Consider the following 22,345-nt stretch of genomic DNA (forward strand, 5'->3'; position numbering starts at 1 on the left):
TTTATTCTACAGATGAAGGCAGTTCCCTCCAGTGCTTGCAGACAGTGCAATTAGATTGTTAATACGTCAAATTGCCCCAAGTAAAATATTGCTATGATAGGCTCCTTGTGTGAACTGCTGCTCATTAGGGCTGTTTCTCTTTGAATTTGGCTCTCGCCGTGGAGAACATGCGCAGTGTGCAGCGTGCTGCCTTCAGTCAGTGGAGCAGCTGTCCAGGGTTTGGAATTCCAACATGGCAGAGGCTGTGGTCAGTCTTCCCCTCACTAACTTGGAATGGTTTCAAATCGTGAGCAGCCACGCTTAACCCCAAGCGAGCCATTCATCTGCACACTCACCGGATCGATGGTGCTATAAACCCTGACGCTGCCCTGTCACCTACACAGGTAAGTCCTGTTCTGTCTAGCAGGGGGATGATGCGAACAATTAAAAAAGAGAAGCGGAGCAGCTCTGGACGCGCAAACGCTCGCGGAGAGTCGATGTGTCGCGCATCACAGAGCTGCTGCGCAGTCTGCGGGCACTGTCTCCGCGTTTTACCGCACAAAATGACCTGTCACCACTTTAGAAAAGACGGCATGAAGGCTGCGGAGTTACAGCGACTTTGTAATTAATGCTCCGTGTAGTTTGAAGAGAATGTGGCACACACACACACGTATACACGGCTGGATCCAGTCTCCTAAATAAGTTTTCTGCAACGAGAAGTTTTTGCATGTCAGCCTGAATAAAACTTGCCGCGATAACCGCAGGCGGGAGGTTAATAGATGGGATGTCATTGCGCTCTTAGTGGGACAACTGCTGGCAAGTAATCTATTTTAAAAGTAAAGGGAGGGGGCATCACGCTGCTTTCGCCTCTTCCTCTAATGGGCGGCATGAAGAATGTGTGTTTTATGTCATCTACAGTCCCTCACATGCTTCCTATTCTCTCCTTTCAACTCGCGCAAGAAGTGACAGGCTCCAGCCGTGGCTGCGTGGCTTTCCGCGTCTCCGTCCAGCCTTTTTTAACGTCAATATATGTGGTTATCTGAGTCCGTTTTTACCTTATTCCTAATTACACGGAGCGAATGAATACCTGAGGAAAGAAGCAGGGAGTGTGCGTGTTTTTTTTAAAGTTGTGAAATCCGATATCTGAGAAACAAAGTGCCTGTAATGAGAAGCAACCTTTGGAATTCCTCCTCGTGAAAATTCCGATTCTGCTGTTTTTCCCTCTCCTCTTGTTTTTAGGCTTGAAGACATGATCACTAGCACCAGTTTTTATGGTATGTTCAATTTGCAATTATCTTATTATTATTAATATTATTTGTGTTATTTGGAAAATGACTGCCATTGTAGAAATGTGTTCTTGTTTTTTTTGTCCTCCTTCATGCATGCATGGTTCATTTTGAAAAAAGTTTGTGACAGATTTAGGTTAAATAATTGAATGGTCATAGCTCAGAGATAGAGGCACTGTTGTGTGATTAATTTCATACAAGTGGCATTATCAATTAAGTTCAAAGTACCTTGTGGAGGTGAAGGAATTTGCCATTTTAATTTGGTCCTTTGGTCCTTTGTGTGTTGTTCAACTTTTTTTTCTTTCTCATTGCTGTGCTTTTATATTTATTTATTTTTTGCATGAATACCTCGACAATATGACTATTTAATGCTTAATGGACAATGGATGTAAAGGTGGGAGACCAAACTTTAAACTTAGTGTACAAATGTATGACATCACTGTAGCTTTGGATCTCTAAGGATATAGAAATGTTGTAGCTCAATATGTAATAATTTAGGACATGAGGAATGACTGACTACACCAAAAACTCCTTACAATAAGAAGTACTGTTATATGACAGTATTAGCAGGTTAGTGCAGTATGCAGATTAAAGGGACCTTTAGGAAAACACACGTTTCTTTTTATTTAGTCGTCAATTAACTAGTGAAACTAATTCAGAGTCAGTGTCAGATTTTTTGTTTCCCCCAGCTGGTGGAAATTATTTGTGACAATCCTGTAAAAATGTTGACAAAGTCAGGAGAGAAGTAACAAGTTGTGTATGCTGCAAACACTTTGTCCTAAGTGAACCTTTCCCACCTCCATAGAACAATTTACTTTATTGTGTTCACACATTTCATTTGCATGTTTTGCTTTGAGAGGAAATTAACATCATCAGCAGTGAGCTGAAGTATGTTTTCATTCCTCTTCAAAAAATAACAGCATTCCAGCATCACCGTCACTCAGTGGATGGGGGAAAAAAAAAAAAAAAACGAAATGTACATTACTACCACGTTGATTATGTTTGAGTGTTTGGTTGTGATGTGTTTTTGTAAAGTGGGTATTAAATTTGTTGGTTAGATTTTGATGTTTTTCATATTTTATACCTCTCCACATCATGCATGTGTGCTGGCTGTTTTAGTAGCTGCTCAGACATGGATTCTGGATATGATGGAGATAGAAATACATTTTATTTACTGTATTTTAATACATACAGCTTGTGCTCTAAGCCTTAAATACAGTCAGTTTGAGTTTATATTGTGTCAAATAAAAAAATACAATTACATTACAAAAAATGTAACTCCATGTAATTATCAACCCCTTATAATTAAGCACAAGCTGATTTTTTTTAACCTGTGAAAGGACTCCATGTCTGAGCTCCTGCAGTGTGTTAGGCGATTCTTACAGATCCTTACTTAACCCCAGACACCTCCGGCGTGCATGGAAAGAAGCTGACAGCTCTGTTTACTTCTGATAGGATAGCACTTACGATAACAATCTAAGCTGCCGCTTGACACGAATCTCTGAGCTGAATTTGACAACAGATGCTGACCCTTCCTGTTTTCATCACACTCCTCACTGTATGCCACACGTGTTCACGCTTTTAACGGTGTAAATAATAACAGGAAGTTGTGTGGAGTAGATTTAATAATTGCAGCCACCTATTAGTTCCTCTTAGTTGTTTCAAGGGATTGTGATGGTGGACATTTTGTGCATATCCTTGTGACAGTAAAAAAAATTACCTATATCTAAAGTGATTTTTACATTTGTTTTCTCACATTATAAGTTAGTGTTACCAATTATCAATACGCATAAACAGAATTCTAATCCAGCAGCATCTCTTTATTGTCCAAGTGAAGCAATTTAGCTCCTCTGAATGTTCTGTCCATAATCTGAAGTGAGTAACAGTGCGAGTGATCACTGAAATTGACAGCACGATTTAATGCATTACTTTAGGGAGCACTTTATATATGTGCACTAATGATAACAATTAAAGCCAGCTCCTGAATACCTTGAGCTGAGTCCTGTGCAAACACCCCCTGGGATGCCTGCAGGGCTTCTGTAAACATCTCCACAGATGGATGTATTTGTCTGTAACTTGACTATATGGGACACCAGATCAGTGCAGGATTGTCATCTTTAAGCAGATATAAGTGGAGTCGTGTATGTTTTTTACATAAAAAAGTGAGGGAGTCCCCCAACAGAGTCAAACGAAAGGGACGAAAAAGGTCCAGTCTTTCAACATGTTCCCCACCACCACCTCCACCACCACTACACCACCCTCCCTCTCTCTCTTTCTCTCCCTCTTTGTCTCCTCTGTTCGTCTCCCTCTCTTGTATCCACATCTTTGTCGTTTCCCTCATGGCAGCTTGCTATGTTATCTTTGTGTGTTTCTCTCTACGCTGACAATTCTTGCAGTGATTTAAGTTGGACTGCATTAGAAGGTGGAGGCAGCTGTCTGTTGCTATACTGAGGGACGTGTTTGCTCTACTGCAAAGATGAAGGACCATGAATCCTTGACATCCTCCCTTTCTCTTCCCTCCTCCTCCTCCTCCTCCTCCTCCTACCATCTCATTTAGACACAGTGACTGTCTGCTCAGACTTGTTTTTTTTCTCCTCTGAGTGACAGCATATGGCATAGACATTTTCTAAAATGCATGTGCCTAGCACCATTGGCTGCTTGTGCTTACCCTTCACATGTCTCCTAGCTACGGGCTGGTTGTTAATTTTTTTTTTTAAATAGTCAGATTATTTTGGTTTAAAAAGATTGCTCTGGATAAAACATTTTTGAGAGCTACTGTAGGCTGTAATTAGATTGTGGTTGTTTTATTTTATCATATTTTTGATAAAAATACATTATATTATACAGTATATAGAGAAATTGTGCATGTGTGTGTGTGCATGCTGGTCTGCCTTTTTTCTAGAGACTGTGAGGGTGGACACGATGCCTTGTTCTCTCGCTCTCTCTCTTTTTGTAAATCCCCCTACATACATCCTCTAATGTCATTATGATCCATACCATAAAGCATAATGTGCTTATAGAGCTCAGGGTTCACTGAATGACTGATTAGAACAGCAGCGCTTTGTTGCAGGGCTGCTTTATTCAGGCCATTATTGCCAGGCATATTATTTACACAGAGTGTGGCATTTGTTGCCTTAAACTCCTTGTTCTTCTCATTTCCAACACATTGAAGCAGGGGCTTTGTTTCATCTCCTTCGCATGAGGTGTCTCTGCACTCATAAGGAGACGAGGCAGCTCGGAGCCTGTTGGGGATTGGCTAGAATAGACAATCCCCAGGTGTACTAAACTAGGTTTAGCACTAAGGCTTTTAATCTGGACTTGTAGGAGATTCATGTGCATTCATAGATTTGCCTCTGTAATTATCATACCCCCAGTGGCAGCCAGAGAGACGTTTGCCTAAATCACTGATGTCCTCATTACACTGTTTACATTTTAATTAGACATGTAAAATTCTTTTATTTTTTACTGACCAAATAGGATCTCTATTTCAGAGTGCCTGTATATGTGCTGTATTTATGTACTATCTGCACGTGGCAAAAGGAAAAAAAAATCTTGCAAATATCTTGTTTTTCATCCCTTTAATTCTAATAAAAGCGACAGTGTTTTCAGGCTGGGAATGTCATTCGTAGATCGCTTCATGAGCAAGGTCTGAATGATGTGTTATCAGACAGCATGAACATGTTATTCATCTATAAGATATAACATTATGTCCTCATGACTCAATCTGCCTTCATCTCTTTAATGTATTACTTTGGCCTCTGTTACACTGAGGCAGTCAATACCCTTCTAGCACTTGAGAAGTATGATTAACAAAATCTACAATTCCATGACTTTTGAAAATAGCTGGCACTTTTGAGCCATCATTGTGCGTCTGAGTACTGTTGCTTATCATTGAATAACCTTGGTGGTGAAGAGAGATGTTTGTTCCTGTCCTTTCTCCAAGGTGTTTTCTTTTTTTCCCTCTCTCTCTCTGTGTGTGCTGCTGGGCAGTTTTGTATTGTAAGAAAGCAGGAAGCCTTTCACAAGAGGATAAGAGAAAACTCGTTATTTTTTTCCTGTATTGAAAAAAAAAAAACACAAATCAGTCTGATATCTGAATCTGGTAATTGAGACTACCATTCTAGCTACACTGCAAAATTCCTTCTTTCACCACATTTGACAGCTTCAAGAGTAAATGTTTGCCTCCTTTTTTTCTTTATACAAATTCTTAAAATGTCTCTCGATGCTTATCAATATAACCTCTTCGTTATGATGACACCAGACTGGCTGATCTCACAGCTGAGAATATTTAGAGATTAAAACAGATGTAACTGTCATTTTGAAAACATTTGTCATTGTGTCACAACTGCACCATTGCAGTAATGACAATGTAACAGTGTTATAATTCATGTATTGAAATACATGCTTGAATTAACTTTGACATTTATATTCAAGAGCATGCATGGATTTGCTTTGAATATAAAAGTTCATCTTTTGACTGTTTTTCCATCCTCCCATTTATCACACCCCACGCTAATTGTCTCAAATATCAATTTGAGACAATTAGCTAAAACGATGATCAGATGAGATGTGAGCGATCAGTGGTTTTTCCTCAGAGTTCTCAGCGATTCATTCATCCTGCGTGGAGTCGGGTGGCTGACAGGTTGGCATGGTGCCAGGTGCTAGCAGAGGGAGCCTTGAGTGCCAGGGACGGGAGAGGATGGGTTGAGGTTTGCCTGATGGCGTGGAGAGGAGGGAGATGAGGGTGAGTGGAGGGAAAGGGGGGGGAGTATATGCTGCCATGGAGGTTTAAGGTGTCAGGCTGCGGCAAGGCAGCGGGTGTCTGCAGTGAGACTGTGACGTGACCACAGCAGGCTGTGCCAGAGTAAGAGGACTGGACATGCAGGGAAAGAAAGAAAGAAGGAAGTAAATCGTCTGATTATTTTAGGTTTTATACACTGAAGTCATGAATGTGTTTGTCTGTTTCATGTGTGTAAGTGAATAGTAAAAGTCTGGCCTATATGACAGTCGCTCTTAAAGTCCACCTGGTATTAGATTAATTTAAATCAGGGTGCAAAAAAAGGGAGTGCTCAAGAGTTCAGCGTCGTCACTGAGCTTTATGAGGGCTGACACTTCTTTTGTGTTCATTATCAGGAAATCACCTCAGGGAGTTGTGTTGACTTTGCATGCTCTAAAATAGCTGTTACTGTGGACTGCCCCACGCTTGCTTGCTTGCTGGCTTGCTTGCTCGCTCACTTCCACCACAACTATCAGGGGAGGCAAGGTGGAAATACCAAACAAAGGTTCTTCTAAGAAAATCTAAACATAGTTTAAACTCCCACTTTCGCAAAAAAAGGAAATCAAGCCCTGTCTAGGATGTTGTACTAAAGAGAAGCCTTATGTGATTCCAGTGTGCAGAGCACTGAAGTGTTTCATGCATTTAGCCGCTTGTTGCTGCACTGTATCCAGCTCAATTTGCCCACAGATCTTTTTTTTTCCCTACAGTTAAATAAAAATATCTTTTTATTGTTATAGTTTTACTCTCTACTGATTCAGAGGAAAATGTATTAATGTTACGTTATTTTTGGCAGTGTTAGGCCTGCGCAGGGTTTATAGCAGCATTTTCTATACAGCACAGAACAATAGTAGATTCATTAAGTTGGAGCGTGATGTTTTTGCTGCCCAAACCCTGACTGCATCGCCTCTCCCACATCTTTAAATGGATCCCATGAGTCTTAAGCTCTGTTGTTTCCATTATTCATTTCAAAACTTCCATGTAGCATGGAGAGGCTAGAGGGGTGAAAAATAATTTTGTGTCTAAAAAAATTGATGTAGAGCAAAGTCACTGCTTTATGCAAAGTGTGCCATGCCTTGGGAGCATGTGTGCTGGTGTACTGTAGGAGGAGTGAGCGCTTGGGTAAGGGAATAAACTGTATGTGTGCGTGTGTGTGCCTGTCAGTCTGTCAGTTAGGCCTAATGTGGCTCCCTAGAGGTACCTGGGGGAGACCCATCTAGCACCCAGTCAGCCTCTGCTGGCGGCCAAGTGGTGACAACGGGTTCCCACAGAGAGAGAAAGTGTCATAGTATGTATGTAAACTAGTGACAGATGACTGGAGACATGTGGCCTGTAGACACTGGGCCTGAAAGTAAAGCAGCTTTGCCTCTTCGGCTTCCTTTTTTCTTTCTTCCCACTTGAGACTTCAGAGAGAGAGAGCATCAGGCTCCACAACAGCGTGGAATACAGTGACAACAAGTCAAAGATGTGAATAAAAAGGATGCAAATCATTTGGCATGAAAAGACACATGCTATGCGCAAAGGTTTTGTTTGCCTTTGAAAGGCTGTGGCAAAGGAGTGAGGAGTTTTTAGTGTGCAGAGCTTCAGGCAGCTTTTCTAGGCCACAGGTCATGTGGGTCAGTGTTACACTCCCTGCAGCCTCACTTCAACCCTCGGTCTGGAAATAGAACATGCAACGTCACCCAGCCAGGAGGGAGGTAGATTCCAGACCTCAGTGGCCACAGGCTGCACATGTGGAATCTGCTCGTGTAGTTGACCCCAAGTGTTTGAAACTCAGAATGCTCCCAGTAGGATATTGTTATTTCATGCATACCCAAATGAGCAGGGCTGTATGAATTGCCTTGTACAAAGTGGACCAGTATACTTTCTGCTCACAATTCATCAGGGGAGCTCACATTAGCCAGAGGCAGATTTGTTTAACAGTATGCATATACCCTGTATGGAAAGCAAAGCACAACAAATAAACAGAGGAGTACATTTTTTTATTGTGCGTTTCTGCCAGCGGACCGTGTGCCTATTTTCCTCCTCTCAGTGTAATAGATGGAAAGCTGGCGCACGGATCAGGAGAAGAGTGCAGTTAAGAATCAAACAAGTAGTGTTTAAAGATTTCAAGCATGGATGCTATTAGCCTTTTGTTATATCAGTAGTTAAAGTGGTTAAACTCTTTTTTTAGGGCACAAAAAACAGCAGAAATACACACACAATGTTACATATCAAGATCCATCTCCTTAATGCAAAATATAAACCTAAAACAGTCCAACATTGACTTTTTTGTGGCTCTTGTTGAGTATTTTTGTTTGATTATCATGGCAGGTATTTGTGAAATCTTTGTTATAGTAACACATGAGCGTTTTGAGTCTCGAGTATCGAACTCCATCTCCTCATAGTGACCGTTTGAGAGAAAGCTGAGTGTCAGAGCGATGGTCCCGCTTTCTATCCTGGGAAATAAAATCTATCAGCACTGATGAGTTCATGCTCCGTCGAATATATCTATGCCAAACTGTTTATTGTAAGTTCCAATAGTGCTATTGTGCTATTCTCTAGTCCATGTGCTGCAAAGAGCCGATTCACATTTGAGCAATGGCTGACCCTGGGTTGTGTATATTGATGAGCAGGATTTGTTTCTTAATAGAATTGTGTCTAATTAATTAGCTTTTAATTGGTTGAACTCTGAACATGCAAATGCAGCACAATGTGGAACAATCATTACTTTAAACTGCATAAAGAACTGCATGTTGAGGTGGACACAATGAAATGTGGAGATGTTTTGTGCTTGTTTATACTGTTAGTGATAATTTATGCTTTGTGGAGTTAAATCCAGTTTTTCTTACCTGAGGAATGGACTCACAGCGCAACACCTGAGAGCTGTTAGTGGAACAGGGAGAATGTGGAAATATGTGAAATGCCTACCTCTCAATTTCTATTAATTATCTCATTTATTTTTCACAATTGCTTTGTGACACATATTGACCTTTTTTCTTTCCTTCATTTCATAATCTATTAAGGAATGCTCTGGAATAATTTGCTCTGCACGTCCCTTTTTGCATTCCTGTTTCATTTGTGTCAAAGCACTGAACTCTCTGAAGGCTCCCAATCTCTCATCCACTTGCCTCGTTGTGGTTTGTAGTTGCTTTCACTAGATACACTCATTCGTTTCAGATTACGCCACAGAGACAGATGCATTAGCATTGGGCTGCTACACCGTTCGTGTGAATGTGTTTTGTAACAGATAAAGCCAGGAGTGTTCATAGCACAAACCACAAAAAACTCTGACACATCAGTGTGTTAACTCTGCTCTGTTTGACGTTCACAAGATTTCAGAGTTCTACCACAGCATTCGAACATTCTGTAGCTTAACTGTGTTTTTTAATATACGCACAGGGCTGCAATAAAAGTAGTACATGATATCAGTGAAAAATCTAATAAATGTCATGATTTATAATAATGTAAAATGCCTTTTCACAAAGAGTTCCTTTTCTATTATTTTGTTATTTTGTTCTCTCACTATGTGTATTTGTAGTTATGGCTGACTGGTTATGGCAAGCATCTGCAGGCCACGCCCCTTTCAGAAAGAGGGCTGTGCCTTCCCTGTGGTGCCTTAGTTATTCTGACAAAAAATGAGACAGAAGAACAAGTAAGACTGTCTGGTTTAGAATTCCAAACGTACACATTTGAACAAGTTAGGGTGGGGCTTATCCCCTTATGATGTCATTAGGGGCAGCAAACCTAATTGGTATGTATGGATTGATGGATTGGAGAAAGGAATGGTTAAACACATATATAAAAATTGAACATATAAAATAACACTTAAAAACACTTAAAAAATGGCTGTTATGTGATGCTTGTATTAATTTGTGTAGTTTTCATTTTTCTCGAAATTACTGCTTCACACTGAAACAATTTAAAATAAACTGATACCAAGGCCACACAATGGGACCTTGAAAGAATAAGATTCTGTGCAGCAGCTTGTAACAACCGCTGTGATTATGTAGAAGCTGTTAAAAATCCTTCCACATCATCCTCTGTATGTTGTTAGTTTGATGAGATACACTGCACGCATCAGAAGGATGCACAGCAGGTTCACTCAGTGTCGCTGCACATCACTCAACAGGTGTTTCTGCATAATCCCATATCACTGAATATGCTGGAGATAAATAAAGGTGAAAGAAAAATAGGTTAATTAGTGTAATATACAAAATGGTGCCTATAAAACATCATGTGATCATGTAAATGTGTGACTAAGAATGTCAAGTTTATGTGGGTATGTTCTGATCTTATGAATGAAATTTAGGAAGCTATTAGGACTCTTAGAATTTTTACTCACTTTTTCAAAGGAATATTTTTGTGAAAAAATATTCAGTTCCATGCAAAGTTGCTCTTAAACGCCAATGCTATAATTCAGTTCCAGGGTGCAGTGCTCTCCGTGCCACCGTAGCTCTTAGAAGCCATTGCTTGCCAGTGGGCGAACCAATCTCCTAGACAGCTCTTTCCTTGTAAAAGTTCCCCTTTATGGCTTCACTACTTCACTTCAGTAACTTTATTATAGTATAGCTGAGAGATTTCTATTTCATATTGACCTAAGATTGCTTCAGTTGTCTCATTTCACCTTTTGTCTGGCCTGTGTTGGAGAAGTGACCTTCTTTGAGACTTGCAGTCGATACCACAGAATGCTTCAGAATGCTTTGGCGAGAAAAGCTGACTGCGTTTTCAGGGAAATATCCTTTATTTCCTTTTGCTTGGATATTTTCAATTAGAGTTCAGATTAAACTTTCAATCTGTTTAATGTGTGAGAGTAGGTGACATCAGATTTTATGGTGCATGCAAACAAATTGTGCTTTAGAAATTTAGAAAGTGCAGATAATTTCAGGCAAAGTCAAACCAGTTAGGCCGTCCTTGTAGTTTTCAGATAAAGATAAATAGAGTTTCCGTCACAGAGACAGGAATTGAATATAATTTGTGTAAATGTGTTTCTCTGTTTTTATCGTATTTGCTTTAATAGAGTTGCAGCAACTTACAGCTCATTAGGTGTAGGTGACTGTTTAGAACAGTGTGTCCACAGGCTGTGTAACTAGTACATTTGTTTGTATATCAGCAGAGAACAAGATAATTTGTTCACCATCGAAGGGGCTTGTCCTGTTGCTTTGTAAACTAGATGACCTGCTCCCAGCAAAGTGCAGCCTTACAGTGAAAGTCAAGGTGTGTTAAATATGATGAAAATCCCCTCAAAAATGTTCACTTCCCTGTTTCCCTGACCGACTTGCTCCTCCTTGATTGGATCTTCCTTGGGGTAACAGGACTTTGGGGAATGAAGATGTTAGTGAGTAGCTTTTGGTCAATGAGCCTTCATGTAGCAAGGTCACAATCTGCCTCTCTTCTCTTTTGAAGTGTGTAAGTGATCCCTAGAGAGGCAAAGTAGCCAAGTTCATAGAGGCTTACAAAAATCACTGCTTCTGCTGTTATGTGTGCTCTATGGTTAAACAAGTTTCACCCAGTGCTGGAGTTCAATGACTGTGTTCTCTTAACTAACAAGCCATTTGAGTATTCATCAGTATTATGCACTACAGAACATGGTGAAGGCTGTCTCCTGTAATTGTCTTAGTTTTATTCAGTGTACAAGTTCTACTTGTGTGTGGAGAGCTGTTAGTTTAGCATGTGTGTGGATTTAGCTGTACTTAGGGTAGTAATGGAAGATGTAGCCTCAGGGGCCTCTTGGCCTGAAGAGTCATGGTTTAATGAGCATCGCTGAGACAAAGACATGACAGCTCAGAGAATCTCTCAACCTCACTATTTACTGTATTACAGAGAAATATGAAAAGCGCATGCTCCTCTGACAGAGTATGTCATTAGTTCAGCCCAAAAACTTACAGGACTTTAGGTGTAGGTGACCATTTAGAACAGTATCCCAGAAATGTAAAAAAAATATCTCTGGGCATTGATCAATAACAGTGCAATTTAGTGTGAAACTGTTGATGTGATTTTTGATTTTTTTGGGCAAAGTTTAAAATGTGTTGTTTGGGAAAGATAGTTTGAAGAATATGTGTATAGAGTTGTGTAAAGTGATATGGATGGAGTGACATGAACCATTACTTTTTCATATGATCCACTCCTTTTTTCTATATACTGAATTTTTTTTGCATTACTTTTATTTTCAGGCACTGCTTGGTTAGGTTAAGGGTCAAAAACGTATTTCTAGGCACATTTCTCACATTTTGAACAAGTTTCTACACCATTTTCTGACCACCATGCTGACAAGTCCCACCCTAAACACTAGATTTCGTACACATTTATTCTCAATGTCACAGTCAGCACATAGCCACAAGCATTTTATTCATCTCAAATTTAAACATCAGCTCTCAACTCATCAAAGTCGCTGAGTATAAAAGTGTGGAATCTGAATAAGATAATAAATATGTATTGTGAGTATTGCATTGTATTTTTTTAAAGATGAAAACTTGCACATCCATGACGAAAAACACTGAATGCAGACAGGATTACATATCTGGTGCCACAGTCTATAATTACATCAACAGGATGTATGTAGGACTGGATCAGAATACAGTTTTCTTTATAATCCAGCAAATGTTAAATAGCAAAATATTTATTTTTCAGTAGTAGAGAGTTTTATACTTAAGTTATGAAACAAAAATTCAAAATCCAAAGTTGGCATTTGCTCAGTAAAATTATGGAAGGTTTTTTAAGTGGGAAGATTTAAATATTCTCATTGCATTTCTGATGAATTATTCAAATCAGCAGCAGCTCTGTGCCAACAAACCATTTTATTCTGTACAAGCTCTTACAGCTGCTGTTTAAATGGTTCTTTAGATTAAAGATTAAGAACATTTTGAACTGACAGCAACACAAAAACAAGACATGTATAAATTCAAATTCCAATGTTTACATTTTCTGTGTGTTTAAAACACATATACTGAGGATTCATACTTTCATACAGAGCTGAAACCAGGCAGCTTTTCTTGGCTTAAAAAAAAGGGGATTGTGAGCTTGAGTAATGATTTTTTCCTTCTCTAAGTCCTCCAGTCTGAATGCGTAGAGGACATTTGTCTCTACATTTATACCTGTTAGAGCATCGACAAGACAGACAGCACAGACCTTTGTTTGGTTTGGGCACAAAAGCGCTGTTATAGGTTTTGGGAACATTTAAGACTGAGTTTGAAGTGGAGGTCTTTGTTGTCATGGTGATAAATAATAAACATGTAGTCGTGGTTATAAAAGGGAAATTGTGATCGTGAGGTTGAAAAAGAAAATAGTCCAAAAATGATCTTGAAGTTTTGTAGACCCTCTGGCCAGGTCTCTTCCTGCACGTGCTTATCTTAAACTTTTAGTCTGATGATTATTGTGTCCGCTAGTAATATGAAAAATAACTAAGCTGCTTTTAAAGAGATTTTAGTCATTTGCAGCTAATCCACATGAGGACACTGCTCTGACACTAAGCAACCAATCCCTGTAAAAACAGCTTCTAAGAAAAAAAAGTCAGTCTTTGTGTTGTTCCTATGCTGCTGCCTTCATTGTGTGACATTTTGTTAGAGTCTGTCTGTAACATGTCTTCTATTGACGATACACAAACCAGAAATCTCAGAAACATGGGTCAGTCACCAGCTTATATTTAACATACAGCGGCTAACATTTATCTACTAAAATCTATTACACAGCATGCAGTTACCGGTATATTTAGGTGTTGTACTTCATATGCACATCATGTTTAGTGTGAATCCCTTTTGCAAGGTGACACCTTTTTGCCCACCCTTTGGCAGTATAGTACCTCCAGTTGTGTATTTTACAGCTGGCAGTGAGGGATGATAAAAGCTGCACAAGCAACTCCTGTCTGGTTGATCAGGGGTCCTGCTGGGATCTGAGGGAGTAGAATGAACATAGTGTGTGTGTATTATGTCTTCATCCTAGCAGGTGAAAAAAAATAACAGCTGGCTTTATCATCACAGTGTGTGTCACACAGGTAGCACATGTCTGCCTTTCCCAGGTGAAACTATTAAACGTTCCAATTTGACAACATGAAAAACAAAATGATGAAAAAAAGAAGATGGTCTTTATGCAATTTCAGTAAGTTATAGATCTTATAATATCTATAAATGTAATACCAGAGGCTGCTGTGTGATTTACAGAAGTCCACATATATGTCAGATAGATAGATAGATAGATAGATAGATAGATAGATAGATAGATAGATAGATAGATAGATAGATAGATAGATAGATAGATAGATAGATGTGCAGCTTGCTCTATCGTAGTGTGTTTCTAACCCACGTCTTCCTCAGGATCAGTAGGATGAGTAGGGATATTGTGTGTCTGACTGGCAGGTTAACTACAATAAACAAAAGGGTCACTGTAAGCAAAGCATGTACAGTCATTAGAATATACTCTACGGGGATCAGTGGGCTTTGATAGGGTGGAGACACGTAGTAATTTGCTGCCATGGGTGGTCAGGCTGTGAAAAGTAGGAGCAGTAGCCCTGGAAAAGACAGTGACTGAGGAAGGCATATCTCTTCTAAATGAGGGGTTAAATGGCACCCTGCCATCCAAAGATTGGAATTACTGCCACATGGAGCTCTAAATTGAGTTTAAATAGTCTTAACTTGATATGTGAGATGAATGACTATCTGTGGCCGTACCGATTACCATTTCACAATGTAGTAGACTGTTTTGCCCCTCCCCTACTTAGAATATCTCCAGTGAATTTGAATATGAATATGAGCTTGTTTTTATTTATAAACATAATTACTGTCTGTCTGCAATATTTGCACGCTTGTCAAGTGGAGAGCTCTGTGTGTGCAGAATAAAAGCAAATGCTCCCATAATTATGTTTACGTCCTGCGATGAAAAATCCCAGGGTTGTAATGATCAGTAATTATAAATACTTTTCAGTATGTCTACTGCCTCAGCTGGGACTATTGTGTGGTGTGAAGTGCAGAGTTTGTGCAGTTTAATTATGACATTGTACATGACTAAATGTACCAGTCTGCTTCAGCTCTGCAAAACACTTCCAGTGCATAATCACGCTCAAGTCTGACTTTAAAGAGCTCATTACAGTTAGTTTTCTAAAGAGTGGCTTATTAAACACAGTTACCTAATAAGCATCTTTGGTGGTGCAAATTGGTAAAAATGGTAATGAGTCTGATTAGGCCGCGTTTCAATTACGACAGCTTTCACTTCCCTCCCCCCTCTCCCTCAGCCCACCCTTATTCCCCTCCCCCTTAAACCAAAAAAGAGGAAAGAAAGTCCAGCTCTTTATGCTTGGGAACCCTCCTGGAAGGCATTTTGCTGTCTCTCTCTCTCTCTCTCGTCCACACATACACTAACACACATACACAGAAAAAGGAAAAGAAAACCACTCTGCCACCTCTGTGCTTCCTTTCAGCAGCACAGTAATGAATAGAGAATTGTGCAAGCGGTGGTCCAATTTACGCACTAGGAAATTGGATGGACAGAGTGGAGGCCCGCTCTTGTTTGCTTAAAAACAGCCTAGGCTACCAGATTAATAGTTCCCAAAAAGGTCAGCATCTCTGTTTCATCGATGATGATCACTGAACCCGAAATTAAACACCATAGCACAGCATGACACCATGGCATCGCATGTCAAATACATTTCAGCCCCACCTGGTCTCCTTATCTTTGATGAGCCACGTGTGTGTGTAGATCATCAGAAATTCTCCGGGTACATTCTAGTCTGATTAATAGCTCTAAAAGAGCTGGATACAAATATAATCCTCTGTGGTAAATTTATTGCAAGAAATATATATATATATATATATATATATATATATATATATATATATATATATATATATATATTTCTTGCAATAAATTTACCACAGAGGATTATTGCGACCTATGAATTGACAAGCACCAAACAGTCCAACAAAGGCCTTATTTGAGTTTTTGGAATTTGACTTTGAGCCCCGAGGCTCTGAAAACAGTCCACTAACAGAGCACTCAGTAATTATACCATTTCAAAGAAGGATAAAGGACCCTATGGACGTTGTATTTAGAAGAATAAATCAATGTAAAACAATGTAATGTAGTGTGTACACATGCTTTGTTTGTATTTGTGAGTCTTTCGCTGTGTGTATGTCTCTTGAAACATTCCTTCATTCATCACTTTTGTCCTTATCAAAGTGTTTTAAGACACACGGTAGTACACATTCTGTTTTGTTATAACCAAATTTAGCATGAATGTACATCAAATTAATATTTTCCAGTTTTGTCCTATATATTTTATCTATTTATACAGACAAACACCAAATTGTTTTAGTAGTGCTGTGTTTAAAAACCTCTTATGGTCTCTACCTTTTTCTCTAAATGCCGGATTCTCTGTGATCTCAAGCACTACTTTGCAAGCAGCACTTCTTTGATTGTCCAAAGTGGCAGATTGTTCAGAGAGGATTAGCAGTAATGGAAGTATCTCTCTCAATAAGCTGTGTGTAATTTTGTTATTGACAAAATGTGCCTTAAGTGTTTAAGGACTTGCTGAATGATTTTCTTTTACAAAAGCCATTATCCTAATACTTGAACTGCAATGTCAGGAATGGTTTTGACTGAGAATCCAATGTTAGCTCCCTTTTACCCAAAATACTGTTTTAATTGTGGAAAAATATTCTAATGTAACAAAAGAATAAAAAAAATCTGACAGGTTAAGCTGCAATGGGGAAGAATTCCACCTACATGCCTAACAAAGCAGCTGACCTAGAATACAGTGGGTGACTAATACATTAGGCCAATCAGTGACTACTATATTCTCAAGAGTGTAACGGCTAGATTACCTTTAGCTCAGACACATTTTAAATGCTTTATTGTCTATGTAATTTCATTTTGTCATGAAAATAGGATTTGTTTTTCTGATGCACATTTATGCCAGTCGCAGTATGGCCACCATATTTTTTCTGCCCAAGCTTTCTTTTTCTTTTTCTCTTTTTTTGCCTCAGGCCTTTTTTTTTCTTAATCATTAGCTTGGATGGTTGACAGCCATGTGAGCCATAGCATGGATCTCTTTGACTAAAACCTTGTAAATTAGCACAATTAGTGCAGCATCATCCCACTAATTAGCTGTTGGAGTATAGTAGTGTGGCGGGTGGGGAAAATGGTTAGGAGGGAGTCAGAAGGGAATCTGCAGACAAACACTGCATTTGTAATCTGTCTCTGGACAGTAGCTGTTTGTTGCTTAAACCCTGTGATATGGACTTAACCTACTGAAGTATAAAGTACAGTGGTGCTTAACAAAGACAGCAGTCTGACAGGCAGGGATACTTTGGCTAAATGCATCATCTCTCTTATGTTCTTGTAGCTTTTGGTAAGATTAGTGTTGATGAAAGATGTTTGAGAGTCTGCACACACTGAATCTCAGATTGTTTAGAGCTGTAATCTCTACATTCTTTGGGGTATATCCTCTGATAATCCCAGAGTTAAAAGATGACAGCATAAGTAAAAAGAAAATAAAAAAATAAAAAAAAACTTTTATTTGCAGAATGACTTTAGGATTTAACTTGATTATTTCTGTCATTCAAACCCTAAAGGCCACATAGAGGGAGGCTGCAGAGAAAAAGACAAGTGAAGCATGTTTTTTTCCTCCTCTCTCCCTCACTCTGTTGACGGGGAAGCAGTAGGCAGACTGGATGTGGATGTAATTCATGCTGGGCTGAGGGGTTTGTGTGATGAAAGCAACAGAGCGCTGCCAAGGAAGATTGCTTTGCTGCTCTCGTCCAACTAGATTTGAAACTGTCTCAGAATGCCTCAGATGAGAGTTGGATTATAGACTGACCTGTGATGTCTGTGTCATCCTGCTCTGTGTTGGGTGGATTATACCACAGTAACCAGGTGTTGGGTATCACCACATCCTTACGCTGACCATGATGTGTATTCAGTTTGTGTTGTCTGTCAAATTTGTTTTTTTGTTTTTTTTTCTTATGTGTTTTATTATTTTTTTTCTCTGATTTTTCCCCTTTTCATTACTGAAGTAAAAAATGATGATAAACCATGATTTAATTCCTACTTTGATATATTTCTTCTTATGCGAAATATCTAGGTCTAAAGATGCAGTGGACCCCAGAGCACACACAATGGGCAGAACAACACTTTGACATCTCATCCACTACCCGCTCGCCAGCACACAAAGTAGAGGCCTACCGGGGGCACTTACAGCGAACATACCAGTATGCGTGGGCGAACGATGACATCTCTGCACTGACTGCCTCCAATCTGCTTAAGAAATATGCAGAGAAGTACTCTGGGATCCTAGAAGGCCCAAATGAAAGAGCCCTGCTGTGCTCCTACTCCGATAGCACCACTGGACTCATGAATGGACGAAAGTCAGAGAATGAGTCCTGGCAGGAGGGGATTTACCCAATGAACTGTGCTCCAGATGTTATATCTGTGAGCAAAGCTGGAATGACAGCTGCCCTACCCCCTACAGATGTGTCGGCTAGCATAGGCAGCTCCCCAGGGGTGGCCAGCAGCTTGTCTGAACCAAGCTATTCCAGCAGTAACTGTGGGAGTCACACGGCCACTACTCTCCATTCGGGCCTTGCCTCTCAGGAATATACTGCCAGCTACAACGGTTCCTACCTGCATTCGAGCTACAGTGGCCAGAGTACCCCAGCCCTCCCCTCCCCACATCCTTCTCCTTTGCACAGTGCTGGGTTATTACAACCACCCCCACCTCCTCCCCCTACTTTAGTGCCGAGCTACAACGCCGGGTCTCCAAACCTTCCCAACTACAATTATCCCCCAACAGGGTATGCTTCACAGACTGCTGTTGGCCCTGGTTATAGCCCTGGGGGAGCACCCCCTCCTTCTGCTTATCTGCCGTCCGGTATTGCAGCACCTACACCAATCCCTCCCACTACACTGCCCGGCTACACTTACCAGTCCCACAGTCATACACCAATTGCACCAACACCTTTGAATGGCAGCACATCCAACTCATTAAAACGAAAAGCTTTCTACATGAGTGGACATGGAGATATGGACTCAAGCTATGGTAATTTCAACTACAACCAACAGCGGTCCTCACAGAGCCCGATGTACAGAGTAGCAGACAGCAGTGTCTCTGACTCAAACAGGGGCAGTGGCTTTGAAAGAACCGCAGAAGCGTCATCTTTAGCTTTTAAACCAACCAAACAGCCAATGTCCTCTGATCAGCAAAGAAAATTTAACGTACACTCTGGCAGAGCACTAACTCCTCCAACCTATGGATCAACCAAAAGCTCTGCAGGTGACCTCAGAACTGGTGAACCCTACAGCAAGTTTGGATCTCCTATCATGGGTGAGCAAACTGAAGAGCACAGACAGCACCTATCTCACTCCATTACTGGGCCTGACATCGGTTCGGCTACCTCGTCCATCCATGCTGCGGAGGAACAACTGAAGAATAGCGATTCCAACCTGGTCGAGATGGTCACCACGGAAATCCTTCAGCAGGTCTCCCCGTTGGACTGGAGTGACATTGCAGGTCTGGACATGGTCAAAGCAGCCATCAAGGATGAGATACTCTGGCCCATTTTAAGGCCTGACATGTTTAGTGGACTTGCCACATTACCTCGGAGCCTCCTCTTGTTTGGACCTCAGGGAACTGGCAGAACACTGCTGGCACGCTGCATGGCCAGCCAGCTGGGGGCCGCATTTCTGCGACTCAGCAGTTCAGCACTGGTGACCAAGTGGCTGGCAGACGGAGACAAGATCATCCAGGCTTCCTTTCTAGTGGCCCGTTGTCGCCAACCAGCAGTCATCTTCATTAGCGATGTGGAGCTGCTGCTGTCAGCCCAGCTCAGTGAGGAGAGCCCAGTAAATCACCTCAAGGCTGAGCTCCTTATACAGCTTGACAGTATTCTTACCTCTGCAGAGGACCACATTCTTGTGGTCTGCTCCACCAGTAAGCCCGAAGAGATCCCAGAGTCCCTACGGAGGTACTTCACCAAGCGGCTGCTCATCCCATTGCCTGATGGGACGGCACGACATCAGATAATCAGTCAACTGCTTTCACAGCACAACTACTGTCTCAGTGACAAAGAGATGTCACTCCTGGTTCAGAGGACAGAGGGTTTTTCAGGACTGGATGTGGCTCAGCTTTGTCAAGAGGCTGTGGTAGGTCCTCTCCACGGCATGCCTGGGACTGACCTGTCGAGCATCCATCCCAGTCAGATGAGACCGGTTTCTTACCAAGACTTTGACAATGTGTTTTGCAAATTTCAACCCAGCATATCACAAAAAGAACTTGACATGTACACTGAGTGGAATAAAATGTTTGGCTGTAGTCAATGAAAGAGACTAATCAAATACAATTACACCGACTTGTTAAATACATGAGTTTTTGGCCTTCAGTGAGCAAGATAAAAAGCAAACAGTAGTGACATGAACTCACTGCACAGGCTTCAGACAGACACACAGCCGGGACATCACACATAGGTTCAAATCAATTAAACACTTTATATGGCCGAACCATCTGCTCACTAAACACTCCCCCCATTTTTGTACATTGTACATTATGTGTGTGTGTGTGTGTGTACACGTGCGCACACACACTATTCTGCTGATCTTGAGATTTAGTTGCTATCAAGTGCCTGAGGTGGTGCTGGTTTTTTGTTGTAGTTTTTTTGCCTCACAATCTTCATTGGTGACATGTGCTAATATGAAAAAAGCTTTACAGTGTGACAAAAAAAGACTTTTCTGTTGGAACAGTGTTCTTCAGCTGTGTCTGTTTCGTGCTCTCTGTGAACAATTGTGGTTAACTTGAGCTGAATTAAATTTATTGGCATCATTTTAGTTGGGCCTCATCACCTTACACAGGCTTTATGTATGTGTAAATGGTTGTTTGGATCACATTGACATATTCACTACTTTGGCTCAAATGTTTCCTTTTTTTAAATTTGGTTGATGTACTAGCCACTCCTTTATGACAATGGAAAAAAACAACAAAAAAACAATTATTATTTTACAGGGTGACTTCAATTTAAACATTAAATTACGGTGTAATTCCTGTTGTTGCAGTAGTAACTCACAATGTAAAATTCTACCATTTGTTTTATTTTGATGTTCTCTATTTGAAAACTCAGGAACGTGATGATGATATGTACAGTACCTCATGAGCTTGTGTCAAAGCACTACACACCACACAGGCATTTGGCTTGCATTTGAAAATTGCTTCATCAAAACATGAACGGCTATATAATAATACCTCAAAAAACTCCAAATGAAATGAGAAGGTTCCTCTAACGAATGTATGAGACTAAATCTGGTTTTATTTGCAAGGCACAAAAAGTCATTGTTTGGGATTCTTTGCTTTTGAAATGGAAACTTGTATTATGATCAGAGACTTGCCTTTGAAAAGAACGGAACCATTATGTATCTTGCATTGTAGCCTTGAGGAAATTTCAGTTTTAGTTTTTTTTTCTTTCCCCCTGTTGGCTATTACACACAAAACCTACATTTACATCAAATACAAAGATCCTGTTGTTTAGTTCTCCACACACAGACACAACTGTTCAGCTTGTGGTGATGCAGAGCTGAAGGGAAATTCGTAAGGTGTAGACAAACATCTTGGGGTTGAGGAAGACAACGGCCCCGAGCTATTTCATTCCATCCTGCTGCTGTTTTATCATTAATGAAACCTAAGGATTATGTATAGCCTAAGTTCCTTTCTACCTCAGTTTGTTTGTTATCTCTGAAAGACGAATTCACAAAGACAGCAAAGTGTCAGCACCTATCCTGCTTCTTTGACAAGAAAAAAAACCTTTTGAGAAATGCCAAACAATATTTTGTTGTGTGCAAAATCTATTAGCTTTACATTTTGATAACTCCCAAGAACCCCGCTTCTCACTGCATAATGCACTTAAAGGGGAATACCACTGAATATCAGGTTTGGGACGCCTTTGCCTTAGGACAATTTGGTCTGTGTTAGCCAACATTCACCATTGGATCTTGTTACCATAACCTTGTTGGACCCCTGAATCTGCGTTGTGAAATAGAAAATGTTCCGTCTTAAAAAATAATTCCATTATGTGAAAGTTTTACAGAAGAATTGGTTTGACCTTCTTGGGTAATAGCTGTAACATTCATGAATTGAGTGGCATTCCTTTTTAAGAAGGTGTCCTGAAGGCTAGTCTTTTTTGTATCCTTGTTATTTGTCATTGTTTAATCACCATTTGCTCCCATCAAATCAGTACATTTCCACACAACATATCCAACCACAGGTGTGACAGCTGAATTGGCAAGTATTGAATGTATTATGTCCTCAGAGCAGTAAGGAAGGCAAAGCACTTGCACATTGAAAATGCCACTGAAGTAG

At 40.3% G+C, this 22,345-nt stretch overlaps 1 protein-coding gene across 1 annotated transcript; it reads left to right on the forward strand.

Annotated features, from left to right (window-relative positions):
* The first annotated feature begins 354 nt into the window (after positions 1 to 354).
* On the forward strand, positions 355 to 20,545 carry fign (fidgetin). Its single transcript, XM_028394092.1, has 2 exons — positions 355 to 383; positions 18,089 to 20,545. Exon 2 carries the CDS (start codon positions 18,097 to 18,099, stop codon positions 20,320 to 20,322), a length of 2,226 nt encoding a protein of 741 aa, XP_028249893.1. The 5' UTR covers positions 355 to 383; positions 18,089 to 18,096; the 3' UTR covers positions 20,323 to 20,545.
* Positions 20,546 to 22,345: the final 1,800 nt, after the last annotated feature.

This window comes from Parambassis ranga, chromosome 21 (genome assembly GCF_900634625.1).
Source record: "Parambassis ranga chromosome 21, fParRan2.1, whole genome shotgun sequence".
Taxonomy (NCBI): Eukaryota; Metazoa; Chordata; class Actinopteri; family Ambassidae; genus Parambassis; species Parambassis ranga.